This window comes from Manacus candei, unplaced genomic scaffold (genome assembly GCF_025592945.1).
Source record: "Manacus candei isolate 608988 ecotype Guabito, Panama unplaced genomic scaffold, ASM2559294v1 h1tg000037l, whole genome shotgun sequence".
Taxonomy (NCBI): domain Eukaryota; kingdom Metazoa; phylum Chordata; class Aves; order Passeriformes; family Pipridae; genus Manacus; species Manacus candei.
In genome coordinates, this window is record NW_026138085.1 from 592,457 (window position 1) to 619,578 (window position 27,122).

The 27,122-nt window shown below is 45.0% G+C and overlaps 1 protein-coding gene across 6 annotated transcripts in view; it reads right to left on the reverse strand.

Moving 5' to 3' along the window:
* The window catches only part of FBXW11 (F-box and WD repeat domain containing 11), a 78,768-nt gene that overhangs the window by 50,771 nt on the left and 875 nt on the right, over positions 1-27,122 (reverse strand). The window contains exons 2-3 of one of the 6 annotated variants that reach the window (XM_051793791.1): positions 20,039-20,118; positions 12,424-12,525 (exon numbers count right to left, since the gene is read on the reverse strand). The exons of 1 other annotated variant lie outside the window; for it this stretch is intronic. In XM_051793791.1, coding sequence (XP_051649751.1) covers positions 12,424-12,474 — 51 coding nt within the window. In that variant the 5' untranslated portion in view covers positions 12,475-12,525; positions 20,039-20,118. Of the gene's footprint in view, positions 1-12,423; positions 12,526-16,677; positions 16,702-17,554; positions 17,663-20,038; positions 20,119-27,122 lie in introns of those variants that run through there. 4 more of the 6 variants (XM_051793795.1, XM_051793794.1, XM_051793790.1 and 1 more) reach the window with 4 other exon arrangements.

Sequence of the window (27,122 nt, forward strand, 5' to 3'; positions counted from 1 at the left end):
ATGGACACACAACAGGAAACACCATGGACACACTATGGACACACCATGGACACACAACAGGAAACACCATGGACACACCATGGACACACACCATGGACACACCATGGACACACCACGGACACACCATGGACACACCATGGACACACCATGGAACACACCATAGACACACCATGGACACACCATGGACACACCATGGACACACCACGGACACACCACGGACACACTATGGACACACCATGGACACACAACAGGAAACACCATGGACACACCATGGACACACCATGGACACATCATGGAACACACCATGGACACACCATGGACACACCACGGACACACCATGGACACACACCATGGAACACACCATGGAACACACCATGGACACACCATGGAACACACCATAGACACACCATGGACACACCACGGACACACTATGGACACACCATGGACACACAACAGGAAACACCATGGACACACCATGGACACACCATGGAACGCACCACGGAACACACCATGGACAGACCATGGGACACCTCATGAACACACCATGGACACACCATGGAACACACCATAGACACACCATGAAACACACCATAGACACACCATGGACACACCATGGACACACCACGGACACACCATGGAACACACCATGGACACACCATGGACACACCATGGACACACCACGGACACACCACAGGACACACCACGGGACACACCACGGACACACCATGGAACACACCATGGACACACCACAGGACACACCATGGACACACCATGGACACACCACGGACACACCATGGACACACCACGGACACACCATGGACACACCATGGGCACACTACGGGACACACCATGGACACACCATGGACACACCACGGGACACACCATGGACACACCATGGACACACCATGGACACACCATGGACACACTGGCACCACAGCCAGGGACAGGTGGGATCCTCACACACACTGAGCCATTGTTTTCTCAGATCCGTTACTGCTTAATACCTCTGTCTTTCCCTAAGGTCTAGAAAATCCCTGGAAGTGTCCAAGGCCAGGTTGGACGGGGCATGGAGTAACCTGGGCTAGTGGAAGGTGTCCCTGCCCATGGCAGGGGGTGGGATGAGATGATTTCTAAGGTCCCTTCCAACCCAAACCATTCCATGAGAAGCCCTGCAGCCCTTTAACCCTCAAGCAGAACAACACTGAGGAGTGGACACGACTTCCAGCCTGAGAAAAGTGGTTGAGCAACAAACACCACACAGCAAAGCACACATAAATGAGGAATAACTGGAAAATAAGCAGTTCCAAACAACTACAAGCCCACAGCCACAAATTCATTGGCATTAAATACCAAGGCACCAGGAATGGAGAACCAAAAGAAGACATAAGCTTCAACTAAATGTTCAGTAATTTCCTCCAGCATGGCTCTATATTTTCTCTCATTTTTCTAAACCAGATTCTGGCACTTCTTCCTCTACAACCTTTCCTGTTTTGCCTGGGCACCAGGACCACATCAGAATTTATTCACATTCATTGTGTTTTGCTCTTCCCCAAGGATCAGTAAAATTTTAAGCGTATTTTGAAGAGCCTTCTATACAGACTTTTAGTGTAAAAGTTACAAAAAGGTTACTCAAAACCACTGAGGAATCTGAAATACTAAAACTGCAGTGACCCTTAATTATTTATCTTTTGCAAAACAGAAGGTGTTTGCACGCAAAAGAAATATAGAAGTAGCACTGCAATGAAATATTGAATACAACTAAAGCCTAGAACCAGTGAGCTACTCCAAGGAAGAATCCTGTGCTGTTCCAAGTTCAGTTTTTAACTCCAAAGATGTATGGCAGTGTATTCCAGATTTGGCAGCTCAGGAAACTGGATCAATCCTTCATAATTATTCAGGAAATTCTAATCACTCACTAGTTGTCTGAAACACAAGCTTTTGTTTATACACAATTTCAGTGTGTTTTTGGAACTGCTGACATCCAAGCAACCCAAAACCTGCAGAGAACCTTATCTCTATAAGGGTTGCAGACTACCCAGCCAAAGAACAATCCCTTCAGTAACACGAAATGGAAAAAACGCCCAAATCCTTTTTTCCAGCCCCCACTCAGCCTTGCCTGGGGTGGGTCAGACACTCTGCACTGAGTGCTGATTTTATCTGGGTATTCAAAGGCATGTGCAATTGCATAATTGAGACTACACATGGTTTATATAAAGGATGGGAAATGTTCCTGACCTGCACAGTCAGCACCACTTCTCCCTCTCCAGCTTCAAGATCCAGTTGATGGACACAAAAAGCACATCAGTGTAAGACTCCACAGAAAGGGTTTGAGAACAGGAGGAACACCTGCCCCAGGTCTCAGGTTCCCATGTATAAGTTTGAGCCTTTTAGACTCTATTTGCTTTAACAACCCAGGCTTAAGTGTACAGGACTGTAGGTGGGTTCCTGCAACAGTACAGCAAATATTTTTTCAGTATTATATGCCTTTAATAAATTCTCTAGCTCAAGAATCTTCAAAAGCAAACAAAAGCATTCCAGTTTTTTAGAGCTCAAGTATGCATTCGAATTCTGCCATCATGTATAAAACTTTAAAGATAACTTCACCTGATCCTTGTTTAAGTCATTTTTCAAGAAGGACATTTAATCATCAGCTACCGAGGAACTCAGAGAGAACTTTACGGTCCACTTTCATTCACTCATCTTTTTCTTTTAGATCACATTTTTCTGTATTTTCCTTCAAATTTAGATTCCAACAGCCCTAATCCATTTAGCACAATGATATTCATCATTTATCAGTCACAGCATGAAAGACATGCCAATATGCTTGCATTTGCACACCTTAAATATTTAGCAGTCTATTTATTAAAAAATAATATTAAAAAGATGCAGGAAAACACAGATTAGAAACATAGTTTGGATCATCCCTAAAGCCCGGCTTAATAATTGCATCAAAAAATGCATGTGAACTTGAGGAATGCAAAAACCATGTAAGAATTAAAAAAGCAAAGAGTTGATCTTCAACAGCTGAGAGTTCCTGATCACACCAGTGCAACGGCACCGAACAGACCTCAGTGCTTACCAAGTGAAAAGGCTGGGATGGAGACAGCCTCTATTATTTCTCTGTGGCAACAAAGTCAACTCAAACTTCTCAAGTATCAGTAAAATCCACTTGGAAGCACTGGGAGAACATTCTGCACCACCAAGTAATGCCCTTCCCTAGGGGGACTTTGCCAACATGAATATTTTACCACAGAAATATTATGCAAAGTCGTAAAAAGCTTTGGTTATAGTTCCTTCTTTCTCTGTGCCACTTCCCCCAGACTGGGCAGATGGGCATTGGCGAAGTTTGCTCAGTCCTGCTGCTGTGGTTGGAGCCACCTGTCCTGTCCTACCCTTCCCTCTGAGGCCTCCTCTGATTTATGTGGATTCTCTCATCACTTCCAAGGATCACAAGAACCAAACCACCCCTGTGAAGACTCTTCTGTCTCATGGTCTTGAAGGCCTGCAGAATAACCTGTGGGATGCAAATGATGGAGGCCCAGGGATACCTGGGAATGGCCAACCTGCTAAACCCCCAGGAGCCTGGCACAGGGAAGGGCGAGTGGGACCATTCCTAGCCCTGACATCGCCACAGCTGCTGAATTCCCTCCAGGCCAGGGCCAGCCCCTCCTGCAGGGCTCTGTCCCAGGAGGAGTCCGGCAGTGCAAAGACACCGAACAAACGTCATTTCAACCTGAGTTGGGAATATATGACTACATGTTTCTGTTTCCTTGAAAATTCTCCTGTGGAAGAGAGACCAGAGACCTGCAAGGAGGAGGACAATGTCACACCCACCCAGAAGACGCTGCCTGGCATCTCCTCTCTCCAGATTTCCCTCCTCCCCTCCCAGCAGGAGCACGGCACTGCCAGGAGGCAGGCACACAGCAGGGCACACTCCTAGCACATTGCTTTCCACCGTAACAGGATCAGAGAGCAAAAAAAAAAATCCTCTTTGCCAAAGGAGGCTGAGAAAGCACGAACATGAGGCTGTGGCTGACAACAGCCCTGCACTCACACACAGCCTGCTGCAGATGCTTCCTAAGAGGCATCAGCAATAACAGCTCCTGCCCACTCCCTGTGAAATCTTTCAAGCTTAGTGGGACTGTGTTAAGCTTTAAGGGACACAGATTTATGTCAAAATTACACTCCCTGTTGCAGCTCTGAGCAACGGGCTCTGGATTTGCTGAGACAAGGTCTAGTACTTTGTGGGGTTACATGAATGCATCACAGAGAAATGTATTTGTCTCCACAGGGACAGATCCTTCCAGTCTGAGAGAGGATAGATTGAGATCTTTATGTGGAACAAGAGAAACACCAGCAAAAGGCAGGCCAGTAGGTCACCTAGAGGAATAGGAACCAGGTCTCTAAGCTCACACCACTTTTTCTGTGTTCAGAAGTCCCTTCTGCAGCAGCTCAGTGACGTATCTCAGGAGGGAGTCATATCACCACTTCCTCCTAATCTCGATCATCAAGATTAGTGATTAAGTAAATTACTAACTTTTGATTAGCTGCAACTTCTGAGGAAAAGACAAAGATGAGAGAACTGCCCACCAGCCAACAGCCATGGCTGAAATCATTTGAAAAGCTCTTCAGAAAGAGAGCAGGGCTCCTGAAAGGGGTCACTCCTCTGTTCAAGCCCATGTGCAGCTCAGGGATGAGGTGTATGATCTTTAGTGCTCTCTAAAAACCACTGAGAACCATCAAGCCCAAAAAAAGCACTCATGTGTATGAAGTTGTTTGTACCAGCAAAGCCTTTTCCCCACGAGCAGAAAGGTTGGGGGTTGGCAGCTCTCAAACAGTCCCATGCTGGGGAGGCCACCACAGGTGACCCCAACCTGTCACGTGGTTCCACAGGCCGCTCTCACCACGTGCTGGCCACAGACCACAGGGAATACAGCTGGACTGGCGTGGCAGAGGCCAAGGGACCGGTGTACGTCACGTCTGAGGAAAATCAGGAACCAAAACTCACAGATATTTACTCCATTTGCTGGTCTTTAGACATCAGGGACACACTTCTCCTCCGCTGAGGAAAGCACTGAGCAGAGCTCTGGTTCACAGCTCAGTCCTCGCTCAGGGGCTGCAGTTAATCCAGTGAGTAACCACTCACTTCTACTGCAAAAGAAACACTAGGAGTCGACCCCCTAAAGAGCAGCTCTCTCTTCTGCCCTAAGAATGAACAGGCTGAGTTAATAATTGAAGCCATAAAGCTGAAAGCACTCACACACACAAAGGACAACGAAGTGCTTATCACAATCCTTCCTTGGAGAACAAATCACACCTGGAAAAAGCAATCCCTGCATTCCACAGCTCCTGATCCAGCCGGTGTCCGGAGCCAGCACCAGCATGGCCACACCAGCAGAAGCTCCACAAGCTGCTGTCCCCCTAAGGGGCTGCAGCAGAGCTGTGCCTGGCTCTGAGACCCATCCTAGTGCCCATCCCAGTTTGGGCACTCCACAGGAAATGGATGGGATACAGTCCTGGTGGAGTCCAGGATGGCCAAGCACTGGAGCATGAGGGGGAATAAAATGCAATGTTACCCTTTGCAAAGTACTTGCAGTAAGTGCAACTACCACCAAATTGGGCTGTCACATCAGCACTCAAAATCTGTAACACCCACACAAAGAACTCAAAAAAAAAAAAAAAAAAAAAAAAAGATGTTACAAGAAACTGCTGAAAACAACCCCCAAAGTCCTGTTAACTTCAACTGAGAGCAGCCTCCAGTTTCAGCCAGAAGAGTCAACAATACTGGGAAGCACTGCTGTTGGTCACCAGAGGGAAAACTGGCCATTTTTACCTCAGATTTAAGGACTGGGGATGCCAGGCCATCCCCCTGCCCCAACCAGCACCAGGCTGACCATGGGCAGAGCTTTCATTGCTTCTACACTGAGGGGCTCAGGCTGAAAGCTTCGTGTCTCTGAAAAAAGCCCATTTAAAACAAAGAGACAAGCACAAATATTTCAGATATTGGAGAGAACGCTCTGTTCCTTTAAAGGAAAAGAATCAAATATGTATTTCTTTTTAATGGATCTGTTGGACTGTTTCCAAAAAGAAATAGTAACAGTCCCACTGTCTTGAGGCAAAATACCAAAAAACATGCCAAAGAGGTATTTGTAAATTCCTTCCAACCTAATAGAGGCAGCAAAGCAGTTGCCTGGTTCTGACAACTCATTTTAACAGCTGCAGAGAAGAACATTTCCAAAAGGATGCAGGCTCCAGAGTGACAGGCCAGGCCTCACCTCCCATCTGGGATTTCATGCTCCAGAGGAAAAGGCTTGAGCAGAAAGGCATCTCCTGCACTTGCTGGCATTTTAAGAACACTACATCATGTCTGTGCCTGAATTTGTACCATGAAAAAGGGATGGTGAAGTTATGATGTTAAATTCGTGGCTTTCAAGTACAAACTTTTCCAACTCCAATTTCTGTTGTTGTATTTCCCTCTGGTATAGGAATAGAAGCATCAACCAAAAGAAGCTCAAAATTAGTAAAGAATAACAAACAGAAGCTTAAGCAAGTTAATCCTAAATTGTATCATCAATAAATAGAAAGATAAACTTCCTTCTGGAAGTTTCTGTGTTTAAACTGAAAGAAGGGAAATTTATGTTGGATATTGGGAAGAAATTCCTCCCTGTGAGGGTGGGGAGGCCCTGGCACAGGTTGCCCAGGGAAGCTGTGGCTGCCCCTGGATCCCTGGAAGTGTCCAAGGCCAGGTTGGACAGGGCTTGGAGCAACCTGGACTAGTGGAAGATGTCCCTGCCCATGGCAGGGGTGGAACAACATGAGTTTTAAGGTCCCTTCCAACCCAAACCATTCTGGGATTCTGAGATTCTTTGTGCTTCAGTTCAGCTGTGACAGCACTAACAAATAACTGCCTTTGCAGGGAATGCTGGTGTAAGGAATGAATACACATATATACACCCTAATGCTCCAGAACTCCACTTGCCCCTGGGCAAATAGGTTCTTCTGAACAGCAATAAATTACAAATTGGCCAATTCAAATTAAGACTGCAATTTCTGTGAAGACAGCTTCCAGTTATAAACTGATCCACTCCTCTCAACCTGTAAGCAGGAATGAGAGCACCAAGAACTAAGTCAACATCCTGTTTCTACTGCTCATCCATCACCAGGACACATGGAGGAAAAATCACAGTCACTTTGGTTGGAAAAGCCCTCCCAGCCCATGGAGTCCCCCCTGTGCCCCATCCCCACCTTGTCCCCCAGCCCAGAGCACTGAGTGCCACAGCCAGTCATTCCTTGGACACCTCTGGGTGTGGGGACACCATGAAAACAAAAATGCGGATGAAGGAGAGCCCATGGAGCTGGACATGCCACTGGGCAGAACCAGGATACGGGACAGGTAAAGCCAAGAGCACCATCACAAGCCTATGGAGCACTGGGAGAACGGGCTGGGAGGAGTCAAGTCTGCCAAAGCCACCGCAGGAATTTTAAGACGTGGCCTGTGGAGGAACAGGTCGATATCTCCCACTGGATGCTCGGGAAGAGAGAAGTTTCTTGTTCTCTGTTAGAGCTTCCCAGCTCCACAGCCCATGTGTGAACAGGAGAGGAGGGCCAGAGCAGGGCACGACGTGCAATTACGCTGAGAATTTTAAGAACAATAAATAGAAAGAAAGGTGTAGAAAAGAACCTTTTCTAAGATCCCCAAAGACCCTGTGAGGGTCTAAATAAGCATGAAAAAACCTAAGCAGAGTTTTAGAAGAGAGATAAAATGATCTTTTTTTTAAAAAAGTGAAGGAAAAGTGTAACTGAAACAGAGAAGAAAGTTGGTGGGGCAATATTTGGTTACTAGGTTAAGTTCATTACATCTATCTAATAATTCATTTCCCAAGGACTATTTCATCACATCCTACATTATGCAATAATTCAAAGTGATGTCTGGGCTCTTATCTCCTGCTGCTGGATGCTTAGTCTCCAGTTCACACTGTAGACGTTGCTTACAGAGCCCTGGCTGATGCCTGACGGAGCTCTTGGAGCTGTTTCCCAAATCAGTGTGACAAATACGCTTCCAACCCTGCAATGCTCCACAAGGATGAAGCCATGGAAGGTGCTGTACCCACAGGGTTGCATTACACAATTGGTAATAGAACCAGTTCCTCTAGAGACCTAAATAAGAGACCAGTATGGGTTTAATGTTGCAGTCAGATCCATACTGGAGCAGATGAAAACAGGAGCCATTGGAATCCCTGTGCATTCATAATGGTGAGCTCCTTGGTACAACAGCATTATTAAAGATAATTAAGGAGTTAAAAATAAGGCCTAGGAATCTATAACAGCTTCAAGTATTAGGAACTGGTATTTAATATATGCTTCTCAATGCAACAGCAACAAGTGATAAGGACCAAGGACTTTATTTCCAAATAATAGCAATTACATTGCAAGTCAGAATAGATCAGAGCAAACTCCAAGTACCACAAATAGGAATAAATACTTTTTAACAAATTATCTGTCTCTCCTCTCCATTCACTAACAGCTCACAGACTGCAGAAAGTAAATAATTTTCCAGTAAACTACAGGAATTATGAAGGTATTTGACTGCATGAGAAAAAAGCACAAAACACAAAGACTATTTGTGGACAACTGGAACACCACCTCCAATCCATGGGTATCAGAGGTATTTGCTTAATGTTACACCCTCATTTTAGAAGAGCCTTGTTAGGTTTCATAATTAACAACATCATGGAGAACAAGATGGTTTGCAAGAACAAACCTGATCTCTGCCTCCTCCTTTCAGATGGGTTCCAAATGACTCCTGAAGCCTAAATGTTTGAAAAAGCACCAAGACTGAATAAAAGCTTCCTGAAGAGACTCTACAAGGCTCCAGATTTAAGACTTTTCTTGCCTCTTTCTGGCTTGTTCACTAATTACTCTACACAGACACCACACAGATAACAGATATATCTCCCAGATAAGGTCTGTGAATCACCCAAGAGCTTCTGTATGTCCCTCCTTGCACTTCCTATTAATCATCATTACCCTAAAAGATTGTGTGCTACAGAACCAAGATCTATCTATGCCCCACCTGATATATATGTGGGCTTACAGCTCAGGAAACAATGAAGAGCAAGCCATGGTGCCAAAAATAAAAAATGGGGAAAAGCAGCTGGTGCCACTTTCATTTCCAAGTTCCCCTTCAGTTGTCACCAGCTCACACACCCAAAAGGAGAACTTTAAAAAAAGAATCTCCACAGATACTCCCAAAAGATTCAAAACCTCTTCTGGTTGCAGTTCTACAAAATAAATTAGACCTTAATGAAAAGAAAAAAGCCTTCATTTTGGAGCAATACTTCATAGACTCATGGAATATCCCAAGTTGAAAGGGACCCCCAAGGATCATCCAGTCCAACCCCTGGCCCTGCACAGGCCCATCCCCAAGAGTCACCCCCTGTGCCCCAGAGGATCAGCCAAACCCTCCTGGAGCTCTGGCAGCCTTGGGGCTGTGCCCACTGCCCTGGGGAGCCTGGGCAGTGCCCAACCAGCCTCTGGGGGAAGAACCTTTTGCTGAGATCCAACCTGAGCCTGCCCTGACACAGCTCCAGCCATTCCCTGGCTGCTGTCCCTGGTCCCCCCAGAGCAGAGATGGAGCTGCCCCTCAGGAGGAGCTGCAGATCCCAATGAGGTCTGACCTCAGCCTCCTCCTCTCCAGCTGAACACACCAAGTGCCCTCAGCCACTGGACTCAAACCAGCCAAGCACCCTGCACACCCCACTGAGTGGCAAATCCCCCAGGGATCTGCCTGCTTAGGACATTCATCCCTCTTATTGCCTGGACAACCCATCAGGAGGGTGCAGCCAGAACAAAGCACGAGCCCTGCAACAGGCAGGGGGAACAAAATCCCGGTGAAATCCTCCTCAGTCCCTCCCCATAGAATCATAGAATCAGACGGGTTGGAAAGGACCTCTCAGATCATCAATCCAACCCTTGATCCACTACTACCACAGTTGCCAGACCATGGCACTAAGTGCCACGTCCAGCCTCATCTTAACAACCTCCAGGGACGGAGAATCCACCACTTCCCTGGGCAGCCCATTCCAATGGCTGAGCACCCTCTCTGTAAAGAATTTCTTTCTAATATCCAACCTGTACAATAGGCTGGACACACACAGTTGTTTCTCTGCACACACTGAGCTCCCACAGCCCCAGAGCAACCCCACCTGCCTGAACAGCGGGGCTGCCCTTGCAGCATGTACTTAATCACTGAAATTCCTTCACCCTAATAACTGTTGCTATTATACGGCTAAAAATGTTCTGGGATTGTGCAATTCCCACAGGCATATGGAGCAGGAAAGCCTTACACAAATGAACTGGCACTTCAACATGGTTCTCATAAAAGCTGACAGATCTGTAATAATTCCTGAAAACACGACAGGTTTGAGAAATCTTTCCAAGTGACACATTCTGACAAAACAGCTGCCTTAGCTCTGGGTTTTAATTATACGGCACCACATCTGTGTGATAACAAGTTTCCAAAAACCTTGTGTATAAAGCGGCACGTTCGTGAACAAACTGGATTGTACTTTATCCTGTAATCAATATTATCAACAGAAGTTTGTAATACAACACATTCTGCATCAGTTAATCAACTCCCAGCCTGAGCAGAGTTTTGCCTCTGTTTAATTTACAGTTTATGTACCCAGTGGAGTTGATTTATAAGGAACTAGGGACAGTCAAAGTTCTCAGACTCAGCACTAAGAAGTCCTGAAACAGTTCTCAAGCTGGTGAACACAGTTAGGCTGAAGTCACAACTTGCAAAATCAGGTAGGGAGGAGGTAACAAATTAAGCCCTGGGTCTGCCGTGGCAGCAGAGCAGCAGCTCCCACCCTCAGCAGGGCTCAGGAACCATCCCTGCCCATCCCACCACACTCCCAACATCACTGGCCAGCTTCAAACCAACCATGATCACTTGCTAAAACATTCTGAGACATCCTTTGGCCACTCACAGATAAGATCCAGGGAGAAAAAGAAATTCAGAATTCCCACTGAAACAAAGTTTTATTTTACTTTTCCAAGAGGGCGTCAATACTGAGGATCAGGAAAAGGGAGTAGGAAGATTTTACATAAGAACAAGCTTGCGAATATTCCCAAGACAGACACCAAACCTCAGTGACTGCCCTGGCACAACTATAGGCACCTTCTATAACCATTATTTGGCCATGAGACAGTGATAATTTCTATACATTTGAATTATCCTTCTATGTGTTTATCTCAGGGTGTTTTTTCCTTGCTTTGAATACTATTTCAAAATGGGAAATATAAAGCATTGAAACAGAAAAACATTTCTATTTTAACAGAAAATTTGAAGGAATTTCTCATTCTGAAACTGAAATTTGCTGGAACTCAAGTGGCCACATTTTGCAAGTGGGAGGAGAGGCTTTGAAATAACTGGTTGCTCTCTAAGGTAAGACTGTGGCTGAACTCAAATGGAGTGACAAACAAAACTCAATTGTTCGTTTTCATTCACAAAAACAATTTCTTTTAAGTACTCACTTTGTACACATGAAAGACTGAACCACTGAATAATGTTATTATGCTATAAAATATACAAATGTTAAATAATCACTGTGCTCTGCTAAAAAACGATACATTCAGAAGCACCTGAGGAAGTGGCACACAGTTACTACACAAATTGGGCATTTTCTTTCCAAGGTAAATCCCCTGGGAGTTCAATATTGTTAACTGGTACCAAAAGCTCCTTTTTTATCATTTTCAATCCCTCCCAAACCAGTGAAGAAACAGCAGCAATTCCCCATCTATAAATTATGCAGGCTCAGCTCCAACAGCTTACTAGAAAAAAACAACAGAGAACTTAAGGTTTAGTGGTTTTCTATGCAGAATAAGCCCCCATCCCTTCACTTCTTTAAATTAAAACACTAAGTGAACAGGGCAACCCAAAGACCCCAGGACTCCATGCTCACTGTTCTGCATTCAAACACATGCAAAGACCAATGTAAGGCTACACCCAGGACCGCGCTCAGCAGCAAACAAAAAGCTTATCCTTTCTAAATGAAATCACACAAATATCACAGGCTAGTCAGTTCATTGCAATTTAAGAGAAATGGCAAAGCTCATTATGTTATTTTTTTAAATTAAACGAGAAAGCAAAACGTAGCAGGCAACATGCAGAACTATGTGCTACTTATATCACAACTTCAGTAAACAGGCAATCAAACACAACCTCACCACCCCCCAGCACCTCCGGCACAGACAGCCCTTTAAGAGTCACTCCTCCAATGCAGTTAAGTAGAAGATTTCAGAAAAGGATGCACAACAAACATTTAGCAGACTTAACAATTGGATTAAACAGAGTCCTGCGAGTTTAACACAAGTTCAAAGCATAGGCATAACATTTACAACAAGAAAGAAGAAAGGCACCTGGAGACATCTGACACTGGGCATGCTCTGCAGGCATCTCAGTGCGCACATGCTCTCTACCAGGTTGGAGCAGCCTAGCCACAAAGACCTTGGCACAGAACACTGCAGGGTGACAAAAAGGAAGGAAGAGAAGAAGCAGTTAGATGCCACAACAAATCACTCAAGGCAGGCAACTCATTAGTAAGATAACGTGGGTACTTATCTATGTTATTTCTACATCAGTCACCGGGTTGGCGGCCAAGGGTAAAATAACCACTGAAGATCCTGTGCAGCAAAGGAGTCATCCCTCTGTCCTGTCCAGGACAAGCCACCCCTCTGTCCTGAGCTCATCTGCCTCATTTGTAACCTCTTGGGTTTAGTGCCCAGCTAAAGGTTTTAACGTAGTACCAGTAGTCTGGGAGTTGTCACAGTTTGGGTCCCACATTGCTGCTGACAGAGGTTCTGGGGCTCGCTCAGCAGAGGGAAACGCTGGGACACTCAGTGGAGCAACTGGGGATCTGTTCTTCAGCAACAGCAACTTCAGCTGCTTTTTTTTAGGTTACTGAGCATCTTTGTTGCTTAACCCAGATTAATAGCTCTGGATCAAAGCTATATACCCATTGCCAAATGCTCTTTGCAGGGAATGCAGCAACTAGACAAGAGAACCACAAACACCATCATGTGTAAAAAATCCTCAGGTTTTTTGGTTCTTTATTGTTATTTCATAAAAACATGTGTCGTTCTCTATCTTAATACAGTGTTGCTGCTGCCTTATTTTCCTCTCTCTGGATTTTTTAAGGATCCTGTCCCCAGAGTGCACCCCAAAAAGGGAACAGCACCACGTGTTCCCTTCATAGTCCCCCCCCCAAGACACAAGGGTAGGAGGTTCCCATTAGGGTGGCAAATCTTGAGAGTGGAAGTGGAGGAGCTTTGGGAATTAAGGTTTGGTCCTCCCCACTGTCTCAGCTTTCCCAAACTATTTGTGGTGCTTTATTCCAACAGCAAAACCAACATTAGTGTCTGAGGTTCCGGTCTCTCTTCTGGGACACTGACAACCAAAAAATTGGGGTATATTTTAGACAGGAACAATCTCTAAGTTCAAACTGCATGACCAAGTTCTGGTTAGTCAAGATACATGGTATCCTGAGAAACTGGGGGAAAACTTTGGAATTATCAGTTTGAAGATATCCTAAAGCCAAATTATACCCTGACTACAATTATTACTCACACCACCACCCAAGCCATAGAGAACCAAGCTTAACTACCAGACTCCCCATTGCTGACAGGAGAAGTTAGGCAAAGTTTGGAAATCCTTTCTGGGTTTTTTCTGAAGCTGAAGAAGTGTTCTGCAGAGACTCTCCAAACCTTTTATAGCTCCAGGGTATTATTTCACAGCTCCTTTTAAGGGCAGAGCAGCTCATACACCAGATAAAGTTGGGGAAAAGGCTTCAATTCCTCAGCATCAAGCAGTGCACAAACCCAGCTCGAGCCCTTGGCACAGACTGAGCTTCCAGTATTTTTCACACTGCCTTTCAATTTAGTTATAACAAAGACCAGATCTTTAAAAGAGAAACCCCACACAGGCCAAAGCTGACAGTGGAATAACAGGAGGCGAAGCCTCTGGGAAAGCAGTTTGTGCCAGGAGTGAGGAGGGGGAGAGAGCTCAGAGCACCTGAAGGGGTTAAAAACTAATTGTTTTCATTTCATGTCTTATGAATAAAACAAAAGAAAGTGTAATATTTTCATCTCCATGCTAAGGAGAGAAATTAAAGCAAGAACAGGACAAGGATGCCACTCCCAGCATCAAAACACACTGGAATTCTCTCCTGTATGGTGTTTCTGCAACACTGAACCATTAAAATTCAGGGAATCATTGCAGGTATTTATTAAAGCCCAATGAAAATGTTGCATTTTAAAAACATATAGGTCTGGTAAAAAAAATTTCATTCTGCTCACATGACTTAATAAAAATCATTGATCAAAAAACACAGCAAACTTGTCTCCTAAGATGTTAAGATCAGGTGCACAAAGCCAAGTATAATGTTTTTAATGAATCTAAACCTGTAGGTGTCCATAAATTATAAGCTAAATAGTTTTACTATTTTTCACTAGTTTAGGTTGTTAGACTGCTTTTTCTTTTATGAACTACTTTATACCTAAATAAGCTGAATTCTAAACACTTAAAGATGGGTCACTCAAGAACATTTTTTTAAATTTAATTTAAAATACATTAGACAGCGAGGCCGTTTCCACGCCAAGTTGAAGCCCCACAAAAGCCTTTTCACAGGATTACGAAACCCTAACTGAAAGGATTTATAAAACCATATTGCACAACACTACAAATTAAATATTGCCTCCCACTTCACACCAAACAGGAACGTGCAAATATTTGTGTGTTCACCGACATGTCATTGCTTGACCTGCTTGCGTAGGGACTGTCAGGAATAAAAGTTTAATGGTTACTACAGACTTAACCTTGCCCAGCAGAAGCCGGAACTCGTGCCTTCACTCTCCACTTGTCCTTCCTCAGGATGCCGGGGAGATGCAGCACGATTTCAGGAAGTTTGGAGAGCTGTGGGATCGCCTGAAGGCCCTGTCTGCAGGGCACAGAGGGGCTCTGAGCTCTAGGGCAAGAACACAGAAACTCCCACTGACCTTTGCCATGCCTTACACTTGGAAGGATTCATACCCTAATTTTATTATTAGATGATTGATTTTACTTCTGTACGCAAAGCTCCAGGAATTACATTGCAAGATTTAGGTTTCAACCTTAAATCTCAAATTTAAGCAGCCTATGCAAATGCTGCATTTGCATTCAAACCTGGAAATTCTCAGTAGTATCAGTAAAAAAGGAATGTGCTTCAATGCCTTTAAATCTTAGATGCTAAGAGCTTCTTATATTAATAGCAAAGCACAAAGCAGTGTTCACCCAACAAACCAACATTTTAGGATGAAGGTATCAAAAAAGGCCCTGAACATCTCAGGCCCTGAGCCATCCAAAGTTTTCATTCCCCCTGGACTTCTCCCAGGTTATAGCACTGCTGTCTTGTTAAAGCACTGTAAAATGTCCAGAAACCATTTGGTTCAGTGCATCATTAAACAGTGATGTCCCACAGAAATCCTCACACTTTTGTATCCCTTAAAAAGAAAAATCCCTCATTTATCCTATAAAGCCCATCAAATTGCTCAAGAAATGCCTCTGGACTACAGTGGGTATTCCTGATGGAACCATCATCCCTTTGCTGCCCAGGGATGGCAACACTGCAGTGTTAGAATCAAGAATTACAGCATTTCCATAACCAAGCCTTGTGCTGCAGCTCTTAGAAAGTATTAAAATTATGACCTTGCAAGTTTTCATGCATTCATTTTATTTATACAAGATAATTTAAGGAATCCACACTTATTGGATCCAAATTTACTGGAATCCAAATTTACAGCTTGGGAAATTCGGGTCATAAGGCAAAAATATCCTTGTTTTTTTACAAACAGTTTCTAGACAGAATCCAAAAAAGATTGGCAAGGGGAGGCATTTTGGAATTCCAAAGGAAAATGCAGTAAAACAAATGAAGGAGCTAATTTACTTCATTTTTTTCCAGGAAGCATGGCTAACTATATTAATTCACTCCTCCTGCAGCAACTTTTTTCTTACACAGAAATTGAACATCAGAACCCAGCAAATCTTTTCAGTTTATAAATCCTAAAGTCTGGCATGCTTTTCCCAGCTTTCCTGGGACAGCAGATCAGTTCCTCAGCAAGGTTAGGTTGTGCTCTGGATGTCCATAGGGCTATAAATTGATATTTGAACTGGCAAAAAAGGTACAGGTTTTTAGCTGTAAGAAACTCACATGCTACTCACCATTGGTGATTTACTGCTTAGTTTACTTTGATTTAGGCCTGGACCAATAGAACTGACACTTCTTTATTTCCAATTATTAACAATTAATATTGATAAATTTATAGGGTAACTGCTGCTACTTAATCCCCTCTCCACGGCTGGGGGTTCAGTTTAGTGCTGCACAAAGGGGTGTTTATGAAAAGCAAACTTGGATTTGAGGGTAGTCTGACCACCTGGGAAAGCCTTATGCTCCCAACTCAAATTTAATATCAAGCTCAGATCTGTTTCTCAAAAATCAGCACTAACCACCATAAGACATGAAAACCATAAAGCAGTAGCACTGTTGCAAGGCCTTCAGTATTATTTTACACTCGGCAGGGCACAGTTGCCAGCTGGAAGTCCATCCTGGTTTGCAGGCTGGGATATCATCCAGATCTTACCTGGAGCTTTTACTGTAAGTGATTTATTCAGAGTGCCAGGCAGAGCAGTGGTGAATCACCGGGCACAGGAAGGAGTGCTCTGAGGATGTGAGGGGTGGGAAAGCAGGAATGTCAGTGTGGTGTGTGTGAATACTCTGTGGGACATGCAGGAGCACCCCCAGTGTCCCGGTGACAGCCCAGCCCTGCTCTGCACTCTGCTCCGGCAGGGCAGCTCTGCAGAGGGACTGGGGCAGTGACACCCCGTGCTCCTCCCAGCCCCTGCGAGCCCCCGCTGTCCCCTGGAGGTGCAGGGGGTCCACATGCTCTGTCCCAGGCTGCTGGAGTTGGTGCCATCCCGGCACTGCCTTTGCCAAACGCAGCCTCACGGCACCTCGAGTGTCCGGACAGGAAGGCTGTTGGAGCACCATCCCTACAAGGTATTTCCAAACCCCATGGAGTTTGACACGGGTTCCAGTGACCTGCTTCAATCTAAGGAGGACTATATTTTCAGGTCAAGAAAACTGTCTAAGATACAATTTACTCTTGCATTTCTGTCCTTTGATGAACTACAAATGCAAAAGTGATTTTCTCAAAAATAATTATCCACACAGTAGTAAACTCTTTTTAACCTGTGAAATGTTTTTGGTTATTCCTTTATTATCAGATCATTTTAAAAAAATAGGTAACCAATAACTGAGTCATGGTGCCATTAGGAAAACCAATTTAGACAAATGATTTGCCATTCCCAATAAAAGTGGTTCAATGCAACAACTTTCCAACAGCCATTCAAGATCTGCACGTGAGCTCTTGCATTTGGGGAAAAGCACTAAGTGAGGAATCAGGAAATTTAAAGCAAGACAAAGGGAAAATAATTGATCAGATAAATTCTCCTCATTACCACACCGTTGCTCTAGATAGGACACTGAATTCACAGGAGGGTGATGGATAACGCTGTCCCACTCTGCTCCTGGAGATCAAAGTACACGTGTGCTACACCAAATGAATGCTACAAAAGGAATATGGGTTCAGTGGAGAGAAGATAAAATGCTTTCCTTGAATATAATAACCATCTTACTCCATTATAATTTATTCATCAGGATAAGACTCGTCAGATGCAGTAGCTCATTTTTAGGAAGACACAAAGGACTAGGGAGAAAATCCTAATTCGTTTGTGTAAATCACTCTGAACATGAACTGAAATCATCTAAATTTTCCAAAATACACAGTATTTAGATTAACCCTCCTTCCTTCATGCACATACACCCCAACTCCCCCAGTTCCAAAACTCCCTTCTGCATTAACACACCCTGTGTTACATTCAAAAGGCCATTTCCAAAGCAAAGGGTTTCCCCTGTTCTCCTGCAGCAGGAACAGAGGGGCCAGACACCCCCAGACAGCAGCACCCCTGCTCTGAGCACAGAACAGCTGGGGAAAAGAGACCCAGCGCTGCCAACTCGGACAGGAGACACTTTGAGTGCGTTAAACACGTACAAAAATGTGGCTGAAACTTGTCTAACATGTTAAAAGTTGTCTCAGACTCTCTTCTGTATTAAGTTTTTAAGGGTGAGGCCTAACATAACTAACAATAATATTAACCCCCGACTACACACACTCCTGAGGTCCAAGCCTGGGCTCTCCCATAACAAAATTCGGGATTCACAGGCAGGGTTTGCACACCAGAGGCTGTGCAGAAATACTGACACAGCTCTGAGAGCTGCCTTATGTTGTACTTTCTGAAATGTAAGATTCAAAACACGGGCAAGAACAAAGCCATCAACCTGCTCAGCTCTACTGCTGCCTTTGTAGGGCTGTTTCATGTTTCCAAAAGTTAAGCAATATTAAATATCATAACACTGGGGATCTTGATCAGCAGGAGCACACATTTATGCTTCCTCTTTTTTCCCCCCTCAGTGTATTTTGAATTATTTCCTCTTTTCAGGTTTCATCATAAAAGATGCCAAGTTCACTTCTGCCTCCTTATTTTCTCTTTTTAGAAAAAGGCACACCCTGAACAGTAAATATTCCACAGGAAGATGTTATTTTACAGTTTTAACTCCAAAGTGAGTCTGATAGGTGCATGGGGCAAATTCAATTTGATATTAGATAAGACTGCAAGAAATGTGCCAGACTAAGGTTAGTAAGTACTTCCCTTAGATTTTACCCCAGGTTTATTTTAAAGAATTACACTAAAACAGCATGTCCAACACCTCTCCACCCTAACCAAATAAAATTCTACTACTCAAAAAACCAAATCAAAACCCAACAGCACCCTGTGCGCAAATAATTCATTACACATGTATTTATCAATTAAATTCAAATATAACTTTTGCACAAAATACCACGCCAGCAAGACAAACGCAGAGCTAAAACAACCAATGGCACCTACGAGAGTCTCTGGTACAGGAGGTTAAATACTGAGGCCTCACCAACTGCTGTAGCAACTCCCTGCCAGAGAGAACACACGAGTGGCTTAGTGTTATTGCTACTACTGTCCAAAGGAATTGAGGGGCATTGCTTTGGAGTGACTTTGGAAATAAGCTGCCAAGTTCATCAAAGCACTAACTGACAATAGAGCTGGGCACTCGGAGAGCTGCAGCTCTCCTGTTCACACCACATATACTGAACTGGCAGAACTTTATTTTCCTACCAGTTAGGGACACAGCTTTCCTTCCTGAGGCACAAAAGTACCCTCCAAACCCATCTCTGAGACAACATCTTGTAGCCTTTTACAGTCATCTCAAAATCTCAGATGAATGAGACTCAAAATACAACCACCCTCCCCTGCTCTGAAATAAACCCGTTATCACTTCAAGGCTCTCCCTAAGGCCCTGCCTTACACCTGGCTTAGATACCTCCAAAAGCAGCTGGGGACAGATCTTCCCACTGAAATCCCACAAAGGGTTTAGGACACTGCCCACAACAGAATTTCAAATGGCATTTCAGCAGGAAAAGCTACAGGAGTTTGTACTAGGAACAACTAGAGAAACTCTCTCCATTTCTGCTGAAGCCATCAGAACTGAGAGCAGGTGAGCTCTGCGAGCTCCCTGAACTCCGCGAGAAGCTCAATGCAGTCCCTGGCAAGGCTGCTCTGCCCTTCCAGGGGCAGGATGTGCAGCCACTCACTCCGTGCCCCTGCACACACGGCTTTCCAGCTCCACAGAAGTTTGCCTCATGTTCCTAGGCCTGTCCTTCACAGCAGACCAGCAATTCCCTACAGTCCTACTGTAACTCCTGGATATGCCCTTTCTGACTGCGAGCTCAGCAGCTGACTCCCTGTGTCCAAACCCTTCGGGGACATGAAGCAGTTAAAGCAAGAGACTGAATGTGCGGACAAACTCAACTAAGCAGAAGCAGCAAGATATAGTACAGGGTGACATCTTACCTGAAACTTTGTTTCTGGGCTTCAGATCCACCAATCCAGAATGAAAGGGGATTCGAATGGGTTTTCCTTCTCAGACTTGTCTGTTAAAAGAGAGCAGCCAATCATCTTCAGCTTGGTGTATCTACTTCTTTCTTGAACGAAAGCCCAATTACTGCTAAAGCTGTTAGAGACAAGGCACTGACCAGCCCGGCACCGACTGCGTTAGTGGGGCGGCGGATTGGTGGATCTAAGACAGAGAAACGGATTTACTGACAACAATTGCTCCTTCCCCTACCCTGAATCACCCAATGAACAAGTGTTTGGGGGCTACAGCTCACTTTGCAAAGATTAAAGAAGATGAGAAGAAACTACAGTGCAAACAACAAAACAAATACTAAAGCTCCAAGCACCAGCTCACACCTCGCACGGCCGCTCCAGGAGCTGCCCCAAGGGCCATGCACAGGGCAAACAGCCCCATGTGCTTCTCCTGATCCAGAACCAGGAGAGAGGAAGACACAGTCCACTACTCCTGAAACAAGAAAATGTCACCTCCTGCTAAGCAAAGAGATAAAAGGCCTCCAGCCAGTACTGTCAGCAGCACACTTTAGGTGACTCATTTAAAGCAGCTGGAACAGTAACCCCTAAAAGAAGATGGAGTCTGCAGAAAACTCACACTACACGTGTCACAGAAAGCACATCCTACAGAGAACAAACTGTGAGCCTTTCAGAGAGATCTTCAAAAAGTCTGGGCCGTGGCCTATAAAACTTCCCCTGCCAGCAGCCAGAAGCAAGAGCAAGGTTTTCTAGGACCAAATGCTGCCACATCCCCAGATGAACACGGCACAGTCGTCTCTCACCCTCTGCCCTGCTCTCCAGCCCCTCCAGGGAGCTGAATCGAGTGTTCCTCAGCCTGTGCTCTGCATCTCAAGGCACCAGCAATTCAGAAGGGTAGGACAAACTGCCACTGTTCCCAGCTGTGTCAAGAAACTGCTCCATGAGGACATGAGTGCCCCTGATTGCCCACAGCTTCCCAAAGAAAGGAGCATCTTTATCCTGGGCCAATTTCCTGCTTTTCTACCACTGGTAAGGCCATAGTAATTACAGGGCAGCATTTCAAGGACAAAGCAGCACTGTAGGCCCAGTACCATGTCCAATGTATGATTTTTTAAGGCTGCCAAGAAAAGTACTAAGATGTTAAGGCATATGAGTCAGAATTTTAAGAGTACAATACAGCTCAGCAAGAAGTCATCTATCAAAATTACATAAATGCACTGATTTGCTAAGTCATTGCAGAGCCAGCAGGGTGTTGGAAGGAGAGGCATTCCTCCATGAAGGCAAACCTCAAAATTATTTGCAATTGTCACAGCACAGGTCTGATTTTGGTCTGGAGAAGGACTGGTGTGATGGAGAAAGCCTGAATAACAAGTTTCCCTGGCCAGTCCTCCCATGCCCCAAGAGATTCTCTATCAAATCCAAACTGCAGATTACTAAGTTTTCCAAATTCTAAGTGTAGATTTTCAAACAGATGTAAGTATTTTTGTCTGAAAATTTGAAATTGGCTTCACTGAAAAGGCTGGGAGATTTGACACAGTCCCATCCTGCAAACCACCCTGAAATACAACCACACACCTCTCAAAAAGGCAAACAGTGCACGTGTCACAACTTCTGTACCAGAACTCCACATTCACAAACTCCTCAACAGAATGAAACTCAGAGTGCAGCCCTGCAACTTGTACACTGAATATACACATATACATAGCTGTGATTCTCCTCCAAGTCAACGAGCAAAACAAAATATTGCAGTGTTGCCACAGCCAGAAGTTGACCCACAAAAGCTTTTTTTTCACTGTTTTTCCCAGAAACCACATCAGTCCCTATTCCTATCAAGCGGGTCCCTACTACATCTTACAAATTTTCAGCTGTATTCATATGAGAAACAGGCCTGGGAAGCTGAACTACTCTTTGATCCCAAATAAAACTGGTAATTTCCTGGGGTGCAAATACAAGGATGCAAGTCCTGCGGGGACCTGGATTGACAAAGCACCAAAGAAACAACATGCCTTTAAACGTTCCCGTTGTTAATTTAGCCTGCATGAGAAGCAAATTAAGTTTTCAAAAAGAGTCAGTGCTTTTTGGTTATCAAAACACAAACAGCATTATGTTACTTTTGCATTATCTGGTCTCGGTCATGCATTGCTCATATTGGAAAATGTGTGGAAGTGGTACAGGAAAGCAGAGTAGGCTGTCAGATGTCACACCACTGAACTCATAAATACATCAATAAAGGTGGGAAGGAAGGGATTTTCCAGAAAAAATGGATTTTCTGTGAATAATGATGCCATAAAAATCAAACCAAGAAATCAGATTATGTAACAACATAAACAGTGGCACTCGTATAAAGAAGACATCATCCAAGAAAAAAGCTGGAAGGAAAGGATTGTTACTAATCAGCATTAGTTTAAACAACTCAGTAAATATTCTCATTTCCCTTCAATTTATTTTCTCCCTTGCAACAAAAAAACCCCTTGTCACGGAGCAGCCCTCTCATAACCATGGCCTCTTACTCTCTCCCACACATCATCCCTCTCACAGTGGCACGTTTGCTGCAACATCCATTTCATCGTAGGGCCATCAGCAATCCCCCTTCACATGCTGCTGCACAAGCACCGGAGCTGCCCAGGGACAGGGATCTGGAAATGCCAAAGAAACGGAGACCTCCAAGTGCACAGCAACACCCCCCAGCAGAGACACACAGCACGGTGGTGGAAGGAGAGAAGGTGGTTGAGAAAACACAGGGGAAATGAAAAGGTACAGCCGTCCTTCAAAGCACGTTCCCAGCCCCTCTGAGGGCACAGCTCGTAACAAGGCAGGTTGTTTTGCTGACATGCTGCTCACGACGCTCCTCAGCGACCCAAATTTTCCACAGCGCTCCGAGCCCTGTATCCCAAGGGATACAGCGAGCACCGTGTGACACAGCCATGGCAGACACGAGCTCCACATGCTCCACGTGCTTTGGAAAGGAGCAACCCAAGAGCACTTCCGAGAGGGCAGCTGTGCACAGCCCAGCCTGCCCTCATGGACACCGGGATGTGGATCCCCAGGCGCGGGGCAGGGCTCGGGCAGCAGCCCCGGACGCTGCTCTGCTCTCCACAGGAAGCCGTGCACGTGTTCCAGCTCCAGGGAACTCTCTCTGCTGCACCTCCCCTGCTAACGTGGGGCAGAGCTGGAAAATTCACTGATGGTACAAAATGGAACTGCACTGTGAGGTAAAAAGCCTCCAAACCTCGAAAGAGACTGAAAAAGTGAAACTTTGGTCAAACACCAGACTCTCCTCAAGATACTGTAACTTTTCTATTAAGAACCAAAAGCAATTTACTTTCAGAATTTTCCCTACAACTGGCACATCTGCAGCTTTCCTTCACCTGAATAAACTGACAGCTGCTGCCACCCTCATCACAAACCTCACACTTCTGCATCTTTGTAGCCTCCTTCTTCCCTCTGCCATCCCATTTCCCCAGTCAGACCATTCCTTCACCTAACCCTTCCCAAAAGGTGCAGCTTTCCACACTTCCTTGTCTACTTCCCTCATTTCCTCCCCACTCTGCTGGCTCCAAGTGCAGTTGCTGTGCTCTAATTCATGTTCTTAAGCTCTTCCTTCCCATTTTCTGCGTGGCTGCCAAAGTCACAGCAATTTCTTCTCTTCAGCTTTGCATCCTTCCTCTCGGAGGCACTCTGAAACGGGACTGTCACTTGGAGCCTGGCAGCAGCACAGACCTCACATCCCCTGCCCCACAGGCTCATCCTAAGGCTGTGCCTTCCTAACACCCATCCAAGCACCACCTCTTCAGCTGTCTGCTCCAGCCACTGCCTTTAGTCCATGTATGAACCCCTGCGTGCTTTAATGTCCAACACACAGCTCCCAGCTCTGCTCATTTGGCTACTGAAGATCAAAAAAATGATAACTGCAGAGCCAAGAGATTGTTACCCTGCTGAAGAAAGCACTACTAGGTTACACACAGGTTTACAAAAGCCTTACTAACTCTCAATCTACTCCCAGGCTTCGATTAAGAACCAGTGACATTTCAGCCAGAACAGCACCTCCTTTGTTTCAGCTGCAAAGATGATCATTGCCTGTATCTCCATCACTACAAAAGTCCGCTCTTTGAAGGATTCCTCCAAGAATATGTGGAAAAAAATTCCCACAAATACAGCTTTGCCTGTTTGGCTTGCAAAGACTGAGACAAGGAAGAAAAAAGCCAGACTACTATAGCCCTCCTGAGATACACACAGCAGCTGTATTTTAGTTTCCAAACAGAATGCTGAGATTTATTTTGCACTGTAAAGCTTTAAATAGTTTGGGGGCACAACCATCTCCAGTTGCAGTAACCCAAGGAACTGATTTACAGCAGGAGCTGCTGCTGGCAAGGCAGGCCTGCGTGAAACACATCCTTCTGAAATTGGTACCTTCAGATTTGAAGACCTTCAGCTCCCATCAAAGCCCTGCCATGAGAACCGGAAAGATTTCTGGCAAGATACTCAATTAGAGTTCTTCATTTATTATTTACAGAGGTACTTAAACACTGGACACTTTTAGGAGAGCCAGAGACGTTCTAGACACTGAAGGCAGTGTGTTAGGAAGATTATTTTCCACATATGGAACTTCAAGATGCAAATGATAACACAGTGTGAACAAGTGCTTGTCCCTTTTATTCCTAGGCATGGCCTTTCCATAACCCTTTCCTGCTCCTGCCACGGAGCAGTGCCTTGCTGGATCTGAACTGCCAGCACGGGGATCTGTGTCTGGAGAACAGCACAGGCACCAGGGGCACAGTGAAACACAGATGTCAGAACTTACACACAGGAGCCACAGCCCGGAGGGGTCTGGTGGGTACCACAGCCTGGGGGCAACAGATTTATTTTCTTGTACTAGCAACATCTTATGCTGGACACAGTTTACCCCATAAATGCTTAACTTTTTAACCTGTATTAAAAAAACCTTCTTTGGCATATTTATGTACTCTTTTACAACTACTTTAATATAAACTAAGCAGCTAATTACCCCCTGCTTTGAAAGTTGCTGGTAAAACTGAAGTATGGTGGAGGGAAGCTTCCTGAGAAAATGAAGAACACAAGGCTTTTAGCAGGTATCAAAGGCAAGTCACAGGGTTGATGTGACTGAACACCATAGATTTTATACACAGCTCAGACTCCGGAGGTAACAAAACCTATTTCACAAAGCATTGTTAGTACTTCACCTTAAGAAAGAAAAAAGGTTGGTTCTTTAAAAGAGCAGAAAGGTCACAGTTATCTAATTTCACTGAGAAAACCAAGCCCAGGAAGAAAGAGCCCTTTCAATCACTGTAGCTGGCCCCCCATCTGTTCTGGATTACTTCCTCACCCCTCACTTCCCACCCACTCTCACACAGCCCTTCCCTGAGCCTGTCCCCCTGCACACCCCGTGAGCCTGACTGCACACCCCAGTCAGCCCCAGGAAACCTGTGAGGCCTCGAGCCTCCCACAACCACCTCTGCAGGCACCAGGAGCTCAGCGGGACAGGCAAATGAAGCCATGGAATGGCATCACTCAATCACTGCTCATCCCTGGAAATGACTGATGACAGGATACACAACTGGCACCAGGCACGGGAAGCCCTCAGCTGTCCTAAGAGATACAGTGACTTGGGAACACTCACTAAAACTTCATACAGCAAATCAAAGTTGTCACTTTGAAACCTTAAAATATTTCTCTTAGATTCCAGCTTTAAAAATAGAAGAGTGTTATTTCCATGACTGATTTTCCTTTAAATAAATGCAAATGATTTATCCAGGGAAGTCGAGGGCTAGAACAGCGTGTTCTGAAACTTCTGTGCAATTACTGTGTTGACACATCATCTCTTGTTTATCAGCCCCTCAGAACCCGGTTGTGTTTGCTCCTCAGAACTTTCACATCACACATTTGCTCCTCTATTTACTACAGATTCATCCTGGCACTGCAGGGAAGTAATGGAGCACCCAGAGAGCACCAATGGCATCTCCTGTATCAGAGAGGCATAAAACATCCTGCTTTTAGTAACCAAGAGCACTCTCAAAAGGAACAGCACCCCCCTAAGTCTGCCAGGCTGGGATGAGCCCTAAGCCCCAGGCTTTGGGATGTTTCCCACCAGCACTAACACCCGAGTTTTCATTTCACACAGAAATCCCTGATGGGAAACTCAGCCCAAACAGCTTCTGCTCTGTGGATTTAAACAAATCTCCTGGAGAATCTCACCTTCCACACCACACGAGAAGGCAAAACCTCCACGTCTTCATTTAGGGATGATTTTCAACGATTTTAGTGAAACATTTCCACTCAAACGCAAGTGTTTCTGTGCAAGCCCTCACTTAGGTTAACATTAAATTCAGCTACCATCTACATTTTGCAGAGTACCATTTTCTGCTAGAAACTACAGAACTGTTCATCTTATTAAAATTTTTACATATATTCATTTCTTGTGAAAGAGAGAAAAATTTGTTTCTTAAACCTCCTCCTACATAATGAAACTCTTACTAACCCCACAGATATTTGCATGGATCAGCATATTTCCCAGCTCCAGCTGTAAATGGAGGGTACAACAATTACCAGCAAAAGTTCCATTTGCTTCCTCCTGCTACCGCCTGGCCCCAAATAGGAGAGACTAAAACAGGGGAGCACTTAGAAAACAACAAGAAAGAAAGTTGAGGGAGCCAAACCTTGCAGCCCCAAACGCTATTTGAGCACCTCACACAACCCCCAGCAGAGGGGTGTCAGTGAACCACAGCTCCAGGGAGGGAAAAAGCCACCAGAACTCACTTTTCCCCTCGGAAATTTCACAGGCATCTTTCTGGAGGAGCCTGGTCCTGTGAGGGACCCCACAGAGCGGCCCCAGCCTTCCCCTCACTGCTGCAGGGCACTGATGGCTTTGATGTCCCCCAGGGATCCACAGGGGCCAGGGCAGGGGGCTCCCCAGGAACAGCTTTTAAGCCCTTGGCCTCAGCGACCAGTAAAAATAATGAAAGACACATAAAGGGTTTTTAGGTTTCCCCTTTTTCTATTTTATTTCTGTTTTTTGAGGCCAGGTGATACATTT